Source organism: Euwallacea similis, chromosome 18, assembly GCF_039881205.1.
Source record: "Euwallacea similis isolate ESF13 chromosome 18, ESF131.1, whole genome shotgun sequence".
In the NCBI taxonomy this organism is placed as follows: Eukaryota; Metazoa; Arthropoda; class Insecta; order Coleoptera; family Curculionidae; genus Euwallacea; species Euwallacea similis.
The window spans coordinates 1,128,779-1,145,302 of NC_089626.1; the positions used below are offsets into that span (position 1 = coordinate 1,128,779).

General features: G+C 35.3%; 1 protein-coding gene across 3 annotated transcripts; it reads left to right on the forward strand.

The window, feature by feature from the left end:
- Positions 1-290: 290 nt before the first annotated feature.
- LOC136414683 (zwei Ig domain protein zig-8-like) lies at positions 291-11,932 on the forward strand. Of its 3 annotated transcripts, none has more exons than XM_066398850.1 (8): positions 291-603; positions 7,009-7,137; positions 9,767-9,941; positions 10,167-10,326; positions 10,870-11,083; positions 11,143-11,323; positions 11,372-11,508; positions 11,725-11,932. In XM_066398850.1, the coding sequence occupies exons 2-8, from the start codon at positions 7,065-7,067 to the stop codon at positions 11,823-11,825; spliced, it is 1,041 nt and encodes a 346-aa protein (XP_066254947.1). In that variant the 5' UTR covers positions 291-603; positions 7,009-7,064; the 3' UTR covers positions 11,826-11,932. The 3 variants fall into 3 exon arrangements, with proteins under 3 accessions (XP_066254947.1, XP_066254948.1, XP_066254946.1); XM_066398851.1 differs by having other exon boundaries at positions 291-556; XM_066398849.1 differs by lacking the exon at positions 291-603 and having other exon boundaries at positions 7,020-7,137; positions 9,672-9,941.
- The last annotated feature ends 4,592 nt before the right edge of the window (positions 11,933-16,524 follow it).

Sequence of the window (16,524 nt, forward strand, 5' to 3'; positions counted from 1 at the left end):
TTAATAATGTGCCACCTTGATAAACGCGGTATTGTGAGAGTGCCTTAATGCAGGTTTATTATAAAAAAAAATGACAAAGATATCGTTCGTCCCTGGAGGACGATAATCCTTCTTCGGAAAATAGGGCCCCAGCGAGACGAACAATATGCTGAGATTTTACTGATCATGGAAACTTTGAGAAAGCAAACTGGGACGGGGATCCAGATTTGCTTAGATTCTCCTTCGACGCATTAGGCGTAGGTTATGCGCAGCACGCCTGCGCGAACTGTTTGTCCCAGCATTTCCAAACAATTTATTCCCCCATATCCTGATATCCATAGAACGAAGTAGATCTAGTGCAAACCTAGCATCCCTTTCAAAACACACGTAGTGAGAGATAATGTGAACGAACTAGGAGCTTTTTTTTATCTAAAGCTCTGATTAGCAGATAATGTTGCCAGTTTTTTGAGGTTTTAATATTCTTAACTTAAGACTGATAGAGCTTTTACATTTTTTTAAGGATGAAGCTTAAAAGTGGAAGTGCCAAATATTTTTGCAAAAATTGTTTTGATAAATGGTAGGTCAATTAGTGACAATCGAATGAATCCTCCCAAGTATTTGGTGGTAAGTGCGTTTTGTATAGCAAAGTTTATTCACTTTTAGTTGCTACTCGTATGTGCATGAAATTGTGGCTAATGCACTAAAGCTGTCAAATGACGCTGAATAAATTTTCCCCAAGTGCCTGGGTAATTAAGACCGATAATTTAAACACAGACATTAACCGGAAAGGAGAATTTCCCAGCCAGCTAAAAAATCCAGTTCATTACGACTACGAGATTTTACGACCAAAACCATTTATCAGCCTAAATAGCCATGCCCAGGTTTCACGAAGTGCTTTCAAGTTCGAAAACTATCAAGACGATTGACTGGTTAAGGGATGAAGTTTAAATTTTAATTTGCTTCCCAGTTAATTAAAAAAGTTACCCTCAACGTATCATTAATAACTTTGTGCTGATATTAGTTGCTTTCACGTAGAAGCCAATAACTTCGTCTTGAATTGTTTCCTTTAGCTTGGGTTAGATTATAAACAGCTTAACTTAATGGTTCACGACATACTGACATGCAAAAGTTCCGATTATCAAACTTCGAGGGCTGCAACTTCCCAGCGATAACAAACTGTGACAAAGGGCCTACACTTTCTAATCCTGGACGCTGAAGGGCTAAAATTTGAGCCCGCTGCAGGAGATCTATTAATGAAGGATTGCTATTGCGGTCTGTAAAAAAGTTTCACTGCCCCACCTCCTGAACGGGTGAAATTTGCGTATTTATAACCGATATCAATTGGCTGACACGCAGTAGGTCTCCTTTGAATAATAAAACAAGATAAAACGCCTTTTAAAATATTCAGGTTTATCTTCATTTTCTCTCCACCTGTGCTTACGAGGATATTACCATGAACGGGAGAGTTTTACGACTTAAAGTACTCTAATTTTGATTGATGGAGAAATATCGAACCTTGTCAAAATTGAGAGATTTAATAAGTGGAAAGTGCGAAGTGCAGAGCAAAAATTGCTAATAAAAGTCGTTTGGATAAAAAGCATTTCCATGTTTTTTAAGTCGATGTTATTCCGTATTGTTATGGACACAAATGCTTGAAGGCAATTATTTACACTACGCTATTTCCTCACACTTTAAATAATGTAATAGCCCTTCCATCACTTTCTCTTTCAAACTTACTTGAAAATTAATGTTCTCCCCATCATCGCCACTCTCTCTTCCCTGTTGTCAGGTAATGTTTTAAATTCGTCAGAAATCGCAACTCATACGTTTATTCAAGAAAATAACCCGCACTCATATGTTCTCGTCCTCTCCAAACCACTTGGATGGAATCGTCATATTTTCGGTGTGTCTAATGTTGAAAGTGTGAAATATGGATATGGAGGATAGACATTCCACGCCTCTTCTTAGATACCTGTTTCTGGTCTTGCGTTGCTTCTTTTAGTGTTACTCAATTTTCTTATTGACTTTTTCTAATCTTGTCTCTGTCCTAGATCTCCGCCTTGTCAATTCATTAACGTTTTACTAGACGTTTCCATTTATTTTAAATCAAAATTCATAGGGCACCACCAAATGTAATTTCATATAGCTGAACCATCAGAGTCTGTCATTAGTTTTCGTAGCTTCTCTTGGGCTTCGCAGTAATTATTTTAGTCCGCGTGTTTGTTCTAAAGGTAGTTAAATGAATTATAAGTTCTTAAGTATATGTCGCTCTCTAATTCTCATCACATAGTTTTGCTACTCACACAACGCTCTTTTTCCCAGTAAGTGTGTTCCTGATCATTAAATTGATAAAAACCAGAGTGAAAATTTTTAACAGATTGACGAGTATGCTACAAGGCATTCACGTTTTTATAAGACTAAATCCGTATGGTTAGAATTTTTTTATCCCCTTCATTTCGTTCCATAACTAACGCTATTTTAGTTATTCACAAAAATATCAGGCAACGTATGAAATTTTTTTCTGAACTTTAATATCTAAAAATTCTAAAAAAATATAGCAATGACGGGGTGTTGTATATGTATGGTTTTCCTATTATGCGGGGCCACCCTGTATATCATATTATAAAAGTGTGGTTGTTGAGTGCAATAACGCTGAAATGTAGTGTAATTGTATAGGGCAAGGGATTGAGCCGCATTGATTGAGAGGGATTGAGTATAGCTCTAATGGGCGCCTCGACATACCTATAGCAGGGATGATAAAGTGGGCGTCTCTACTGTACCCTTGGATTGAATACAACATTTGGTTTCAGTGACTTTATTGACACTAATTATTAATTATAACAGGATTGCTCTTATACCAAAACTACTGGTGACCATGAGGTGATGTGTGAATCAGTAACAATTAAAATCTGCGACAATGCAACCAAGTGGATCTACTTAGCGTTCATACGACTCATAAACAATAATAGTTTTGGAATGTGAGCTCTGCTGAGTAAAGTAGGTTATCAGGAAATTGCATTGACTGTATCGATACAGTGAATACAAATGAAATTGAGGTAAATTATAAATATCACTTAAAATGCATCTGTTCATTTTGAATGGTGGAATGTGTGTCTGCAGAGTAAAGCCACCATCCAAGCTCAATCATCCCATTTCCCATTTATTATTCTTTGTTTATTTTAGTCTTTTTATTGCATTAATTTCTCATTTCCCTATGTCATTGCTCTGTGTTTGCTTTTAACTAAAATTCAAATGACGGATCTAGATCTATATCAGATTTTAGACGTTACTGCGTCATCGCCTTTTCAGCTTCTGCGTATTAGGCCTTTTCGCATCTTTACAGAATCGTCTATGCAGATCACTTTACAACATACAGTGTCATCAATTTAAAAGCGGAACACCTCCATAAACTTGTATTTATCGTCCGATGTTGACTAAGTTATGTTGACTTTAGCTGCATCAATTTCACGATGAAGTGCAACGTTTTTGTTGGAAAATTCAAGACTTTCGCGTAATTTTTTAGACCAAATTAAAAAGAGAAAACTATTAGATATTTTGGCACAAAAAATCTGATTACGTCGTTGTATTAAGCGTCTTCTAAAATTGACATGTACCACAGTTCATTAGAGAATATTACATATTAATAATTCTGCAGCAAGCTGTTTTGACCTTGTTTCCTCATTTCTTGATGAATTTTTGGGAGCATCCCTAAGTAACATCTGAGACAGCATTTTCTTCTTTAGCTCCGACAGTAATTTTGGTGAATATTTTTACGAATACAAATTAATTATTAAAGCTTTATTCCACGGTTTGCTTCATCAAACGAAACCAATTATGCCACAGAAATATTAATAAAATAATATTTTAATGAAATTTGCAATATGTTCATGTCAGAAGACGTTTAGTCCAGTGGTGTTCTCATGTTTTTACGCAAAAAATTGCTATTACACGATTTTTTCAATGTTCGTCTCTAAAAAAACTATGCAGTAGACCTTTTTTTAAATGTAACAGTTTCCCCTAAAACACAGGTTTTCCCGCTATACAAAAAAGTTCGTCAACATCGGAAAATAAATCTACATTTTATAGAAGCATTTCGCTTTTAAATGGGTCAGACTGTATAAGTATGATTTTCCGGTCTGCCTCACTTTGAGTGAATTTACAATTAGTCCTATGCGCGCACTCCTTTTTTGTGTCAATCAACTTGCCGCGGATGCGTCTTAGTTTTAAGCCGTCTTAGCCTTTGCAGAGGCTATATCTGTTCCACTTAATGCCAATCTAATTTATCTATAGTTCTAAAACTGCTATGGAAAGTGTTGTTTTTATTTCTAACACATTTTAAATGCGAATAAATCTGGATGTATTGAATAGAATTTCACCCAGGTTTATTAAAATGTCGCCGAGTAATATCGAACTTAACTATACAAATTTCAGGCCATTTATTATTCAAGTTACCTCGTTAGACGAGAGGGCGTTCAAATCTGTGTAACTTCTTACGATAAATCGATTATTCTAAGCTTATTACCTACATACAAAGATTGAAGTCTTCAAAGCAACGGAAAATCAAAGCAACAGCTCCTGCCTCTTGTAGTAAGTTCAAAACAATATAGATATATTGACCTTAAAGTTAAACTTCTTTCTCAGAGTTTAGATATCGTTGAAAAGTTAAATCCTTCGAAGTTTGATAACAGACATTTTTGCAAGTTAGTGTATCATGAACTATAAATTGAGTTAGGTGTAATCGACCCTGTGAGTTTAAGGAAAGATTCCAATTATTAGTGCCTGAGAACCTCGCAGTTAACGATAGTTCCAGATGCTTCTTGTGTGGGTTATTACTGGAAAGACAATGATATATGGTCCAACTTTTAATTATCTGAAAAGCGAGGTAAAGATTTAACTTTATCCCTTGTTACAGTGGGGCAATTGTATTGAAAGCATTTGCAACGACTTTCCACTCTCCCATTTTTCTTACAACACTTTATTTCTATCACCGCTGAAATATCTGTTTAAGTCAAACTTAAATTATAGCGTCATCGCTTTTACTGTGCCAATTTCCAACTAGCTCCAGCGCATGGATCTTTTGAAGTACATTAATAGTTGAAGAGTCTTCTCATGGCTGTGGAGCCCTATGTCTAACGCATGTGCGCCGTAAACGTTTTTGAGCCAACTGACAAATTAAAGCCTGCGCCTTATCTGCGATTTGGAATGAGAGAGATTAATCTGTTATTTTGTATTCCGTTTAAGTCTTTATATTACGTTGATGCCTTTTAACTAACAATTCGATTTTGATCACTTAAGTCCACACACATTTTCTCTACAAATTAGCTGAAGTCTGCACAAATTTGTCGTCAAATGGCTCCATTTGAAACAAAATCCTCGTCTTATTTGAATCTCAAGGAATTGTGAAACGAATACTGATATTATGCAATTTAGTGAACGTGATAGTAATAACGGCGATTTAGGGGGTTAGGACATGTTGACTGATTAATGTACCGGGATTCTCTAATGCAACTGTTGCCATTCAGGGGATGGTGAACGTATATTTATCAGAAATACGTCTATAATAGTAAGAAACTTAACGTGGCGAAATTCGAAATGTATCTACTTGAATACACTTTAATGACCCAGCTTGTGGACGCAGTTCGCAATTGCTTATGTATTTTGTTAGGTAATTTTTCACGTCCGGTCAGAAAGTGTTTTTTTAGGCTAAACAGACCTTTTCAGTCACTGTATCATGTAACGTATTTTCGTATGATAATATACAATTCGTTCGTCCATTTTGTGTACCTCGGAAAAAACCCCAAAGTTTGCTGCATAGAATTACCCTTGATAGTCCCTTGTTTGGCGTTACATATTAAAGCAATTTCCAGTTAATGGTAATCCCAAATTTGCTGTATCGCTCCTGTCATGCCAGAGCTAATTGATATTACAAGGCAAGATTGAAGGCAAAGTCAGCTGAAAAACTGCATTTGAGCCAAAAATACACTGGAAACAAAGCAGAACAGGTTTGAACTGTGATAGCATATCCTGCAGGGCAGAGCTTAAAAGTTGCATATCTCGATGTCAAACTGCCAAACCTCGAATGGGCAAATAACAGAATGTTGCAGCCGAAAGATAAAACCTTTGGGCGGAGAGCAGATAAGTGAATAAGCCTCTGTTTGCATTGCCGCACAGAGATTTTTTTGAATTAACCAAGCTTTTTAGGGCGAAAAGAGACGGTGTTAATTTACAATGCAGCTAGGCCAATGACTAAATGAAATTTGTTTAGGGAAAAAAAGCCATTTGTCTTTAATTTTTAAACTCAATTCTGGCTCTTGCTAAGAAACTTAAAGCAAGATAAAGGGTGCTTAAAAAAACAACCCTCAAAGAATGCTTGCATTGCAGAAGGGAAAATACTGGATCGGGCTCCGTGTTTCTTCGGATATCTAACAAGAAACTCCGTGCAAAGAAGTTTAACATGATGAGAGTTCTGGAAGATCCGAAATGATTGTGTTTCAAATTAATCGTGATCTAAAGAAGTTTTTAGTTTACGTAGTTAACGAGGGATCGGAGAGTAAACTCGTATAAACACAACTACTATAATTAGCATGCGAAGCTGTAACTTACCATTAACGACCGACTCGTGCTGGGTCACTTCCTGGGCACCTGCTCAGAACGGTTGCGTTGGTGGGGAGGCTGTAATATAAATACAGGACACGAGTTAAACGGCTAATGCACACAGATCTTGTCAGAGTTAATACTAGCATTGCTATCAAACCATGCTGAAATGAACCATTTCGCGTTTAAATGAATAAAAACCATTGTTGTCGGGGAAGTACTCCATTAATTGTAGGCAACATTAAACCGTAATATTAGTTACAATAACAATTAATTCAGTGGGCTTGTCAGAAGTAAACTCTCTCTATAATATTATTTTAGTACAAATATTTTGAGCGTATGCCCAGCGTACCGTGGCAGTTAAACCCATCACCAGCATTATTGTTCATTACGTCAAGAAATCTCCATTTATTTCAAATTCCGTTATTGTTTCAGAATGGAGGTATCTCACGAGCTACTTACTTCCAGCTTATTTGAGATTAGTCACAATTATGAAATATTGCATAAAAAGGATTCTTACGGTGTTTGTTTTATATGAAATAATGGAATATTCAAAAGCAGCAGGTGAGTATTTGCATTTTAACTTCTTTGAGGAAGAGTTGATCAAATGCGGCTTTGAATACGACCACAGACGCAGAGGAACAAAAGAGTTTTGTTGACCACGTTTAAACAAAATATTTTCCCTGGATTTGAAAACTTGTAATTACCGTATTACTTTTCAAGGGACACGAAGCTTTATAGAGTTTTTCAGTTACAGTAGCTGCTAACTTTACCATTAAAATGTAAAAGTTTAATAACAGAACTGTTTCACTCTATGTTTTAAGCGCATTTAATTATTCACTTTCCAAGTGGGGCAGTTCTACGAAACGGCAGTTCCATAGAAAATCTAGAAAGAGCCCAAAAAGCGCTTAAAGCAGGGAATTTATGGACAATAAAATTTTAAACACGAGTTGAATAATGGCGTTGAATTTTGATTGCAAACACTGAGATTTCAAATATTTATTAATTTCAACAAAAGCGTCCCAAGAGGCTAATAGCGACTTTAGAAAATGGCCCATTAAATCTTTTGACTAATCGAAAACAGAAAATCGCAATTCGCCATTTTCAGGATGTAAATTCTGCTCATTAATTAACTAATTCACAAGGCTGGGTAAATTTTTATCTAATTAGACATCAAAAATCGCTTTTACAATTCCAATAGCACAAAGGGAAATCAATATAGGGCAAATTCAATAAATCAGTAGCATTATTAAATACTTACCGAATTACAGCCACGTTTAAAATTACAGTAAAAATTTAATTGATCTCTAAATTAGACAGATTTTATCCATGTTTCATCTGGATATTGGATGGGCTTATATATGTTATATTGGAGAACACTGCGAATCGATATACTTGCGGGCGTGTTACATGTTGGAATGGTCATACTAATAGGGGAAACTTTCTTCTTTTCTGGCTTAATTATTATTAAAAAAAAGTCCGGAGCACATTTGCTGTTGATAGACATAGAGTTTTGAAAGTTTTGATAAAATTAAAAAAAAAACAAGTCATTTTTAGGGTTTCTAACGTTAAAAATTCATATTCACTGTGTGTTAGACATGAGAGAATAGGAAAGTGGGGTGCTAATAAAAATTTAAAAATTTACGGTTTATGAGTAATACTCTGTGGGTGAAAATTCGTATCTGTAAGGGGCACAAAATGATGCGTTTCCATGATTTATTTAACAGTCACTACTTATAAACAATTACTAAAATTTAACAACTGTGCACTGAATGAAAATGGATGCACACTAGAGAAACTTTATTAACCAAAGCCGAATGAAGAACTGACAATTTAAATTTGAAAATGAAAAATTATACATTTTCTGTGCTCCGAACACGCTTAATAAATTATTATTGAAAAATGCCAACTTGGGATTTAGAATCAAGATTTCATATCTTTTCTATAAATTCGTTTTTAAAAATATTTACATAGAAAAAGGAAAAATGGGAAGATGGGAAAATTTATTGCAGTATATAGGAATCGATTTTACTTAAGCCATCGGTGTCAGTTTTAACATTTACACAATTGGTGTTTTTCTTTATGTACTCAATATCATGAACTTCAGGTTTTTTCAAGGCCTTTTCAGTTTTTAAAATTTAAGCGTTGGGAACATCTAAATTATATTGCTCTTGGTTTGCATGGTCTGTTGAAGAAGTCAAATTGTTTCTATTGTATTCGTGTCCATTAATTCGATTTTTTGGCTTTTTGACTGATTTGGCCAATGTAGACTTTTATCTGTTTTCCAACGTTAGTTCGGGAATGTATGAATAGCGATTACGTCAATATTATCAAATTCTATGCTCCCTGTTAGTAGGTAAACTTCACCATGTAACACCCTGGAAGTCATACTTAAGTATGTACTGCACAGATATGTAAAGACATATATTAAACTCAATTTCGGTGCTCCTGAAGGAATTCTGCCTACGTATACGTGTATGATTAATTTTCTGTTAATCAGTAACTTTGAAACTGAAGATGCACTTGACGGCAACGAAAACTAATTAATTAACAACGCGCAAACGTTGTGCAGTGCCTGGCACGGCAACTAAGCGTGCTGAATTGATGAGGTGTTTAATATTTATGGAATATGAGACATAATTGAAATCAATTTTATTAGGAATTCCTTTTTAATGTATAGTAACCGTTTCATGTCTCAAGAAATCAAGACATTCCCAAAAGAATACATCTGTTTTACCTGTAAACTTGCTCTAAAATAAAGCACTATCTATCAATCGTAAATGTAAGTTGTAATTGGATACCGCTGCATGTTGGTGAAATTGCCGTTGAAAATAAAAATAAATAGTTCCTCCTAGCAGATCCGGCCTCATTTTTTGAAAGTTCAATCCTATAAGAGAGATGGGGTAACAAATTACGCTCAGATAAAAGATAAAATAAATAAATCGCCTTCTTTCTCTAATCTACCAATTTCAGTTTAGGTAACTTTGTGGAATATATCCAATAGGAAAGTTTTTCCATAATGGTGTGAACCGACCGAAGTATATGTCTATAAAACGGTATTTTAAATCCCATTACATTACTTGTTTTGTTTATTGAAGAGACACCATGATGGAGCCAATAAAAAGTCTCGGTATATCGAGTCTTTATTGTTTTCGAGGCTTTCCATCCTCTTTTAAGTTAAACAAATCCTTAGTGGCAACGCAATTGGAGGCATCTCTGGATTCTGGATCGCCAACTCCTTCAACGACAACTCTGCCCGAAATTTTACACACTCAATTGCTGACTAAACTGGATATACCTGAGACGAAAATGGCATTGGGGGCTGCCAATATCATTAGGGAATCGCCTCATAAAGCGGAAAATGACAAGTAAGAAAAACTCAGTCTTTATCTACAGTTCGCTTGACGCCCGCATTTTCCAGGATAGGGTTTTCAATGTGCCAGTTTTGAGGTCATTTGTCACTGATGTATCAACAGCTCGGCGAAATTTATGGTTTCCATTTTTTTGATCTCTCCATTTTAGCCGTTCTTCAGCAACAATAACGCAAAAAGAAAAAAACACATAATCCACAAATGTAGTGTGTTTCTTTGCAGTTTTGTCCATGAAAACAGAAGCAAGCCGCATTTCCATTTATCAGATTCCCGGTTCGGCGGCCCCTTTTTTGAAGAAGGAATGGAAGTGAAAAACACTACAGCTCGTGTCGGGTCAACAATAAATTTGAACTGTCGTGTAGGATTACTAGGAGACAAAACGGTAAGCAAATTTTGAAATTTATTAATAGTCGCGATAAATTTCATAATTACAGCTCAAAATTAAGGCAATTTATTTTTATTTAAATTCTCTCTTACTCCTACCTGTCTCCAAATGGAACAGCCAGAATCCATTTAAATGTAATTTTCAACATAGGCATCGTTTAATGGCCATGTCATTTGGTTGCCGAGGCAATCATCACGTTTTAGTAACAAGCGTTAACCTCTCAAATACCCTCATTCGTTCCAGAGCTCGATAAGTCAGAGTCTGAAATTCAGATACGCCTTTCTAATGTCGACTGCAGCCCTTGTGCCATTTTAAACTATAGATTGATATGTTCTTTTGAAATATTGTACGAAACAAAAAAGGAAAGCTATTGAGCATGCTCATGTTTTGTGTCTGCTTCCTGTAACGAAGATGGGCAGTTAATTAGGCGTGACTTCCCTTAACATATTTATGCCCAGAATTCCGTCAGACTATTTTAATGTAGCTAAAGACAGCGAATATATATGTGAACTCTTAAGGTTAGTTCGGATTTTTTTACAGGTAACCTGGACGCAAAGACGAAACCAGAACATTAACCTTCTAACCGTGGGAAGAAATACACATAGTAAAGACGAACGATTCAACTTAGTGTTTAGATATCCAAATAATTATAGGCTGCATATATCTTACGTTACGACCAGGGATGATGGAATTTACGAGTGCCAAGTAGCAACGCACCCTCCGAAGATCAAAAGGATCTATTTAAAAATTACTGGTAAGCTTTGAAGTTCGTTAATCCTGCGCAGTAGTTATTTTGTGGCTTCCCTCTTCCAGCCCCCGAGTTAAAGATAGTTGACGAATCGATGAGGGAATTACAAGAAAGACATTATCGCCAAGGAAGCTCATTACTCTTAACATGTCTTGCGACTAATCTAGGTTTAAGTGATAAGGAGAAACCTGAAAATAACGTTGTGACTTGGAAATACGGCGCCAAAATTCTGAATAAAAACAGCAGGTAAGCAGATTTTTTTTGTGCCGCTTTTTTTAAGCGTAGCATTTGTAGGCTCAATGTAACAGCAGCAACAGACTCTGCCTCTTCCATCCTTACTATACCTTCACTCGAAGAAAAGCACTCAGGGAACTACACCTGTGCGGTGGGCAACTTAGCAGACAAATCGGTCGTGGTACATGTATTGAAAGGTAAGAAACGTGACATTTCGATGCGACGAATTGGGGCGGTGCACGTCGAATGTGCAGGCGCGCTGATGAAATCGCGATGTTCTTTACTACTGATGGTGCTTGAAAAGTTTATAATTTTAAAACTACATTTTACATTGCGCTATCTAGCTCAAGCGCGCTGATTTTCAACTTTTGATATAATTTTCGTGTTTCATAATGTGTTTTTCTTTGTTTTAGGTGAACTTCCAGCAGCAGTGCAGGCATCAGGAATTCAATTCAAAACCTTAGAGTTAACGGTACTGTTAATAGTAGCAATTTTATTATATTCCACGGGGTGACTCGAGATTTGGGCAATAAATTTGTCATATATATAAATTGCTTTTTCATATACTCTCACACGTTTTGTAGATATAAAAAGGATAGTAATAAATATATATTATACATGTTTGGAAATACACACGATTGTCGCTTAAAGCGCGAGTTTGTTTGAAACCGTGGCATACATCGACCAATTAAATTAAGACTGTCATAGAATATAATACAACAAGATAGTTGGGTTGCCTATACATACAAATTTCATTCGGGGAAATACATATTTATGTATACGTATGTACTTCTGTTTCAATAAAGTTGGAGTGATCACGGTAGCTAGAATTTATAGATTAAGAACGTTTATATGTATAAACATAAAGCTTTCTGTTATTGAGAACGTTTTAAGTGTTAAGAGTATTTAATAGAGTGATACATATATTATTACTGTTCGATCTAATTTGATATTTTTATTGAAACTTTAAATACCAATAAATATTATTATTTCAAATAAATTGTCGTTCTTTTCCGGCAGAATATTCAGGAAATATCGATGTACGGAGAAACAGCTGACCTAGAAGACTGCAGCTACTGAAGAAATTCTTTTTTTATTTATTTACTAGAAAGTTCGCCATAGGAAACTTAAGTAATTGATTTCTTTCTGGAATAATCTTGCCATTGTTTTTGATTTTACCGGTGCCCTCTCTTGGCACAAAAACGTTTACCGGTTCTTCTAAGAATGCAAGATTGAATCAGCTTTTTCTAGCCTTAAAGTCGCCATTTTTACGGCTATACAAGGAGCATTTCACTGTCTGTTGCTTTGTGGTTATTCTAAAGATAGTGTGAATTACTACAGTAATATGTGTCAACAATATAAAAATTAGAGCGTGTAAAATCATCGAATTATATAAATCGTTTAGTTTAAGGAATTGTAATTTTATATGATATAAGGAGAGAACTAACTCCAATAGCAAACGTAAAGAGAAATTTTTGATTCAAACCGCATAACATTTAAAGTTCTTATTATTAAAAAATTGTTTCAATCGATTCGATACTTAAATTAGTGTTCCATTTCGTGCACTTCCTAAAAACCTGCAGCTAAAATTATTAATCACATGGTTGGTTTCTCTCTTTTTATCATTTCCATTTATTTCATACCAGCTTTTAGATCTATCCCTACCAGCACTCCGACTGGGCTTACTCCTAACTTGATATAAATCTTGAAATTGGCAAATTTTGGTCAGTCCCAAATAATTTCTTTAAGTGCCGGTCAGGATATATGTTTCTTTGGTAGGTTTACATGCAGTGATTGGTTTTGTGATGTGGTGCTAAATGTTCTCAAATGGATATCTCTCTTTTCAGCTAAGGAAGATGATCGTGCTATCTCTATTTATCCTCATATTTTCCCGTAAGTAAAACTTTTTGCTGCTACTGCTAGTTACACACGCTGAAATATTTTCATGAAATATTATCCAAACCTTGGCCACGAAAGTATTTCAATTAGAGCCAAAATTCGTAATTTGAATAGGAATTTGAGTTATGTTTACAATATCAAGCATCACACATCACAGCCGGACTCAAAAATGTTTTTTTTTTTTACATTTGCTCAATTTTAATAAACTTTTTGAAAATAGATTTAAATGAAATATGATCTGCATTTATCCTACATGGCACATACATAATGCACACAAAAGGCGTTACGCGACTATTTTTAACGTCAAGCTTTGTGAGTGCGTATTTTAACAAATGCATTTTAAAGCCGTAAGTTATATTTTAACCGGAAATGTGAAATAAATCCCTCGATTTTCATGCAATCTATTTTGTCAGTTTTCAGTAAATGGTTCAATCTTACTTTAAACAACATAATACCAGGAAATTTATTTCAAATATTTGGCCCAAATTAGCACTGGATTTTACTGAATGAAATGCTGGCTTAAGAATCTTGTGTTGAAAAAATCCTCCTTTATCCTATCCGTCTTTTATCCAATTCCCATCTTCTTGACACGTTTCTCTTAGAGTTAAGCCTGGAAACCATTTAGGCTTCTATTGGCCTTTCCTTCCGAAGACTCGCATTTAAGCTTCAACAACATACATGCACTTTATGATACATTTTTTGGGGAAAATATGAAAAATGTTATTTATTAAACCTTCCAAGACTATGTCTCCCATTTTGGGCCTTAACGACATAATTAATATTCGTCACACGTCTCGGGAATGTTCACATCGATTCATCATTATTTATAAATATACAAGCAGGGAGAATTCCCCCCTTTCTGACTAAAATGGTTACATGTGTTGTTACTTTGCGTTGGGGCAAAAGCTTTGGAAAAGTTAAGAGCAAGAGTGTTATAATTTCGCACTTAGTGTACCAAAATTTCAAGTTCCCAAATTACTCAAACTTAATATATACAGCCAGTGGTAGTCTAAAACACTTGTCTATTATTATCTCCATTCATCAACAAATTTAAGACATTTCAGCCGAATTCCCTCCTTTCAGATAAATATGGTCTTTTTTCTCTATAACAATTTGCTACTCTCCAATTACCTCCTTAATGCCCTGAAAATTGAACACTTCACTTTACTAAGAATTGATGGTGTGAAAACATTTAGGATACGACAACCCGAATTACATGTTGACAAGGGCATTTTTTCAGAAATATATATTTTTTATACGAGTTTATCAAATATTTCTGGAAGTAAATGAGCGAAGACCACATTGTTAAGAGGGCCACATTGTTGAGGGGAAAACTTTGACCAGATTGCAAAACCCTCGGCATTTTTATCTAAGTCTAAAAACGTGCGAGACATGCACATGAGAGAAATGTGCGTAGAAATATTTTTAATTTGCAGAAAAAAGCTTACCACAAAGGCTGTTCAGTTTTAGTTGGTCCAGGTTGTGATCGAAACGAAATCATTCGCGATTTGATCAAAAATGATTGGATTAAATTTCCTATTTAAAAGCGAATTTTGTAAACTACAAAGGTCTTAGCTGACAACATAAATCATTGTGAAACTCTTCAAAAATGTATTTCAATGTATTTGAGACAATTATTTAGCCCTGCAACATGCATTTGACAACGTAAAATATAATTTAAACAAATTGACTCACTTTTAACCCACCTCCGTTTAATTTTCAGTTACTCCGCCATCGTCTTGCCAAGAATACGATGATGTCAATGTCCTGCAGAACTATGACCTTGAGTATCATTCAGATATAAAAACAGGAGAAGGTGGTCATGGTATTGAGGTGCAATCTGCTTCAACAGGAGGCTCAAAAAAACCGCCGGGTCTCAGTGTTGGGAGCAGTTTAAGAAGCATTGCAGAGGGATCATCAAATACGGCAAAAAACGCAGTGAATAATCAAGATGCAGCAGGTTATCAGGCAGCTTATGTGGCTAAGAACACTCTTGCTCAATCAGCAAACCAAGTAAGAATTTGTGGTATTTTGGCTCGGATAAATTTGATTGAACATTGATAATGCCATAGAACAAAAATTAAGACTTTTAGAACTCCTAATCTCGTGCATCAGTTCTCACTTTTTTTTTTTTAATGAACGTCCTTGATGTAGGGATTCTTATTAGCGCGGAGAGTGTGTACGTTATTAAAATTCTCGTTACAGACCCTATCCTGGTTAGGTCCTAGAGGAGTTTCTAGACAGTCTTCTTGTATTAAAAAACGTTCTTTTTTTTTAATTATTGCGGTAGGTAGGATCCTGATGTGCCTGGTGCATACCGGCAATAAGTCGTGGTCTATTGTATTATCTTCAGTCGGGGAAAGTGCTAATACAAGTTAGTGGTCAGCTGATTTACGAGTGTAGCTTTTTGCCATTTTTCTGCTGTCGCGTAGTTTATTAGATTTTTACCAACAATACGTTAATTTTTTGCATTTGATTTATATAACCATCCACTAAAGATTACACTCTTTTAGTTTCTTCTGTGCATCGTTTTTGCAAAATTTTTGTGGCACATTGCGGGCGTTAACAACTAATTTCACACAGATTTTTAGGTCTTGTAATTTGCGGATTTGCTAAATAAAAAATGTTTCAGATGGAGTAACAATTGAAGCTATGCGGTTGATTATTACGAAAAGCTGGATTAAAATTTTTCCCCGTTGATTTTATAATGCCAAGTTACGGTTACATCAGGAATTTAGTAACTGGCATGAAATCAGTCAATCACTCCGTGCAATTGTTTAGCTCGATACGAAACTATAGTGAAAAGGACATATTCTAGTGCATTTGTATTTTTTCGTGTTTACATATTTGCTTGGAAAAAAATTGCAATCAAGCATTAGAAAGCGTTACTACTAACATAGGTTTCTAGCGCTTTATTCATGCAATCGCGACACTTTAGCAACTAGGACGCAAGAAAATTAAACAAGTTCCCAAGTTCTAAATAATCAATTAGTCGGAAAAAAAGAGTTTTGCGACTAAGAATAAGTATTTAGTATCGAATGCAACCGAGGAACTGCTGAATCGAGAAGCGAACTCAACCAGGTTAGCCTAGTTTTGACCACCAATTACATGCAAACCCTCGATAGTTTTATATCATGTTTTCTAGGTCAAATTAATTAAAAATATTACATGCAGCCAGGAGTTTAAAAAGGGCGACAAAATAGAACTCCTACTAAATTATTAAAGAAAAGCAAGTATGGTCATTTCGACTAATTCGAACTAACCCGAACTAATACTGCATTCTAACTATCAGAAACTAACAAATCAGTAACGAA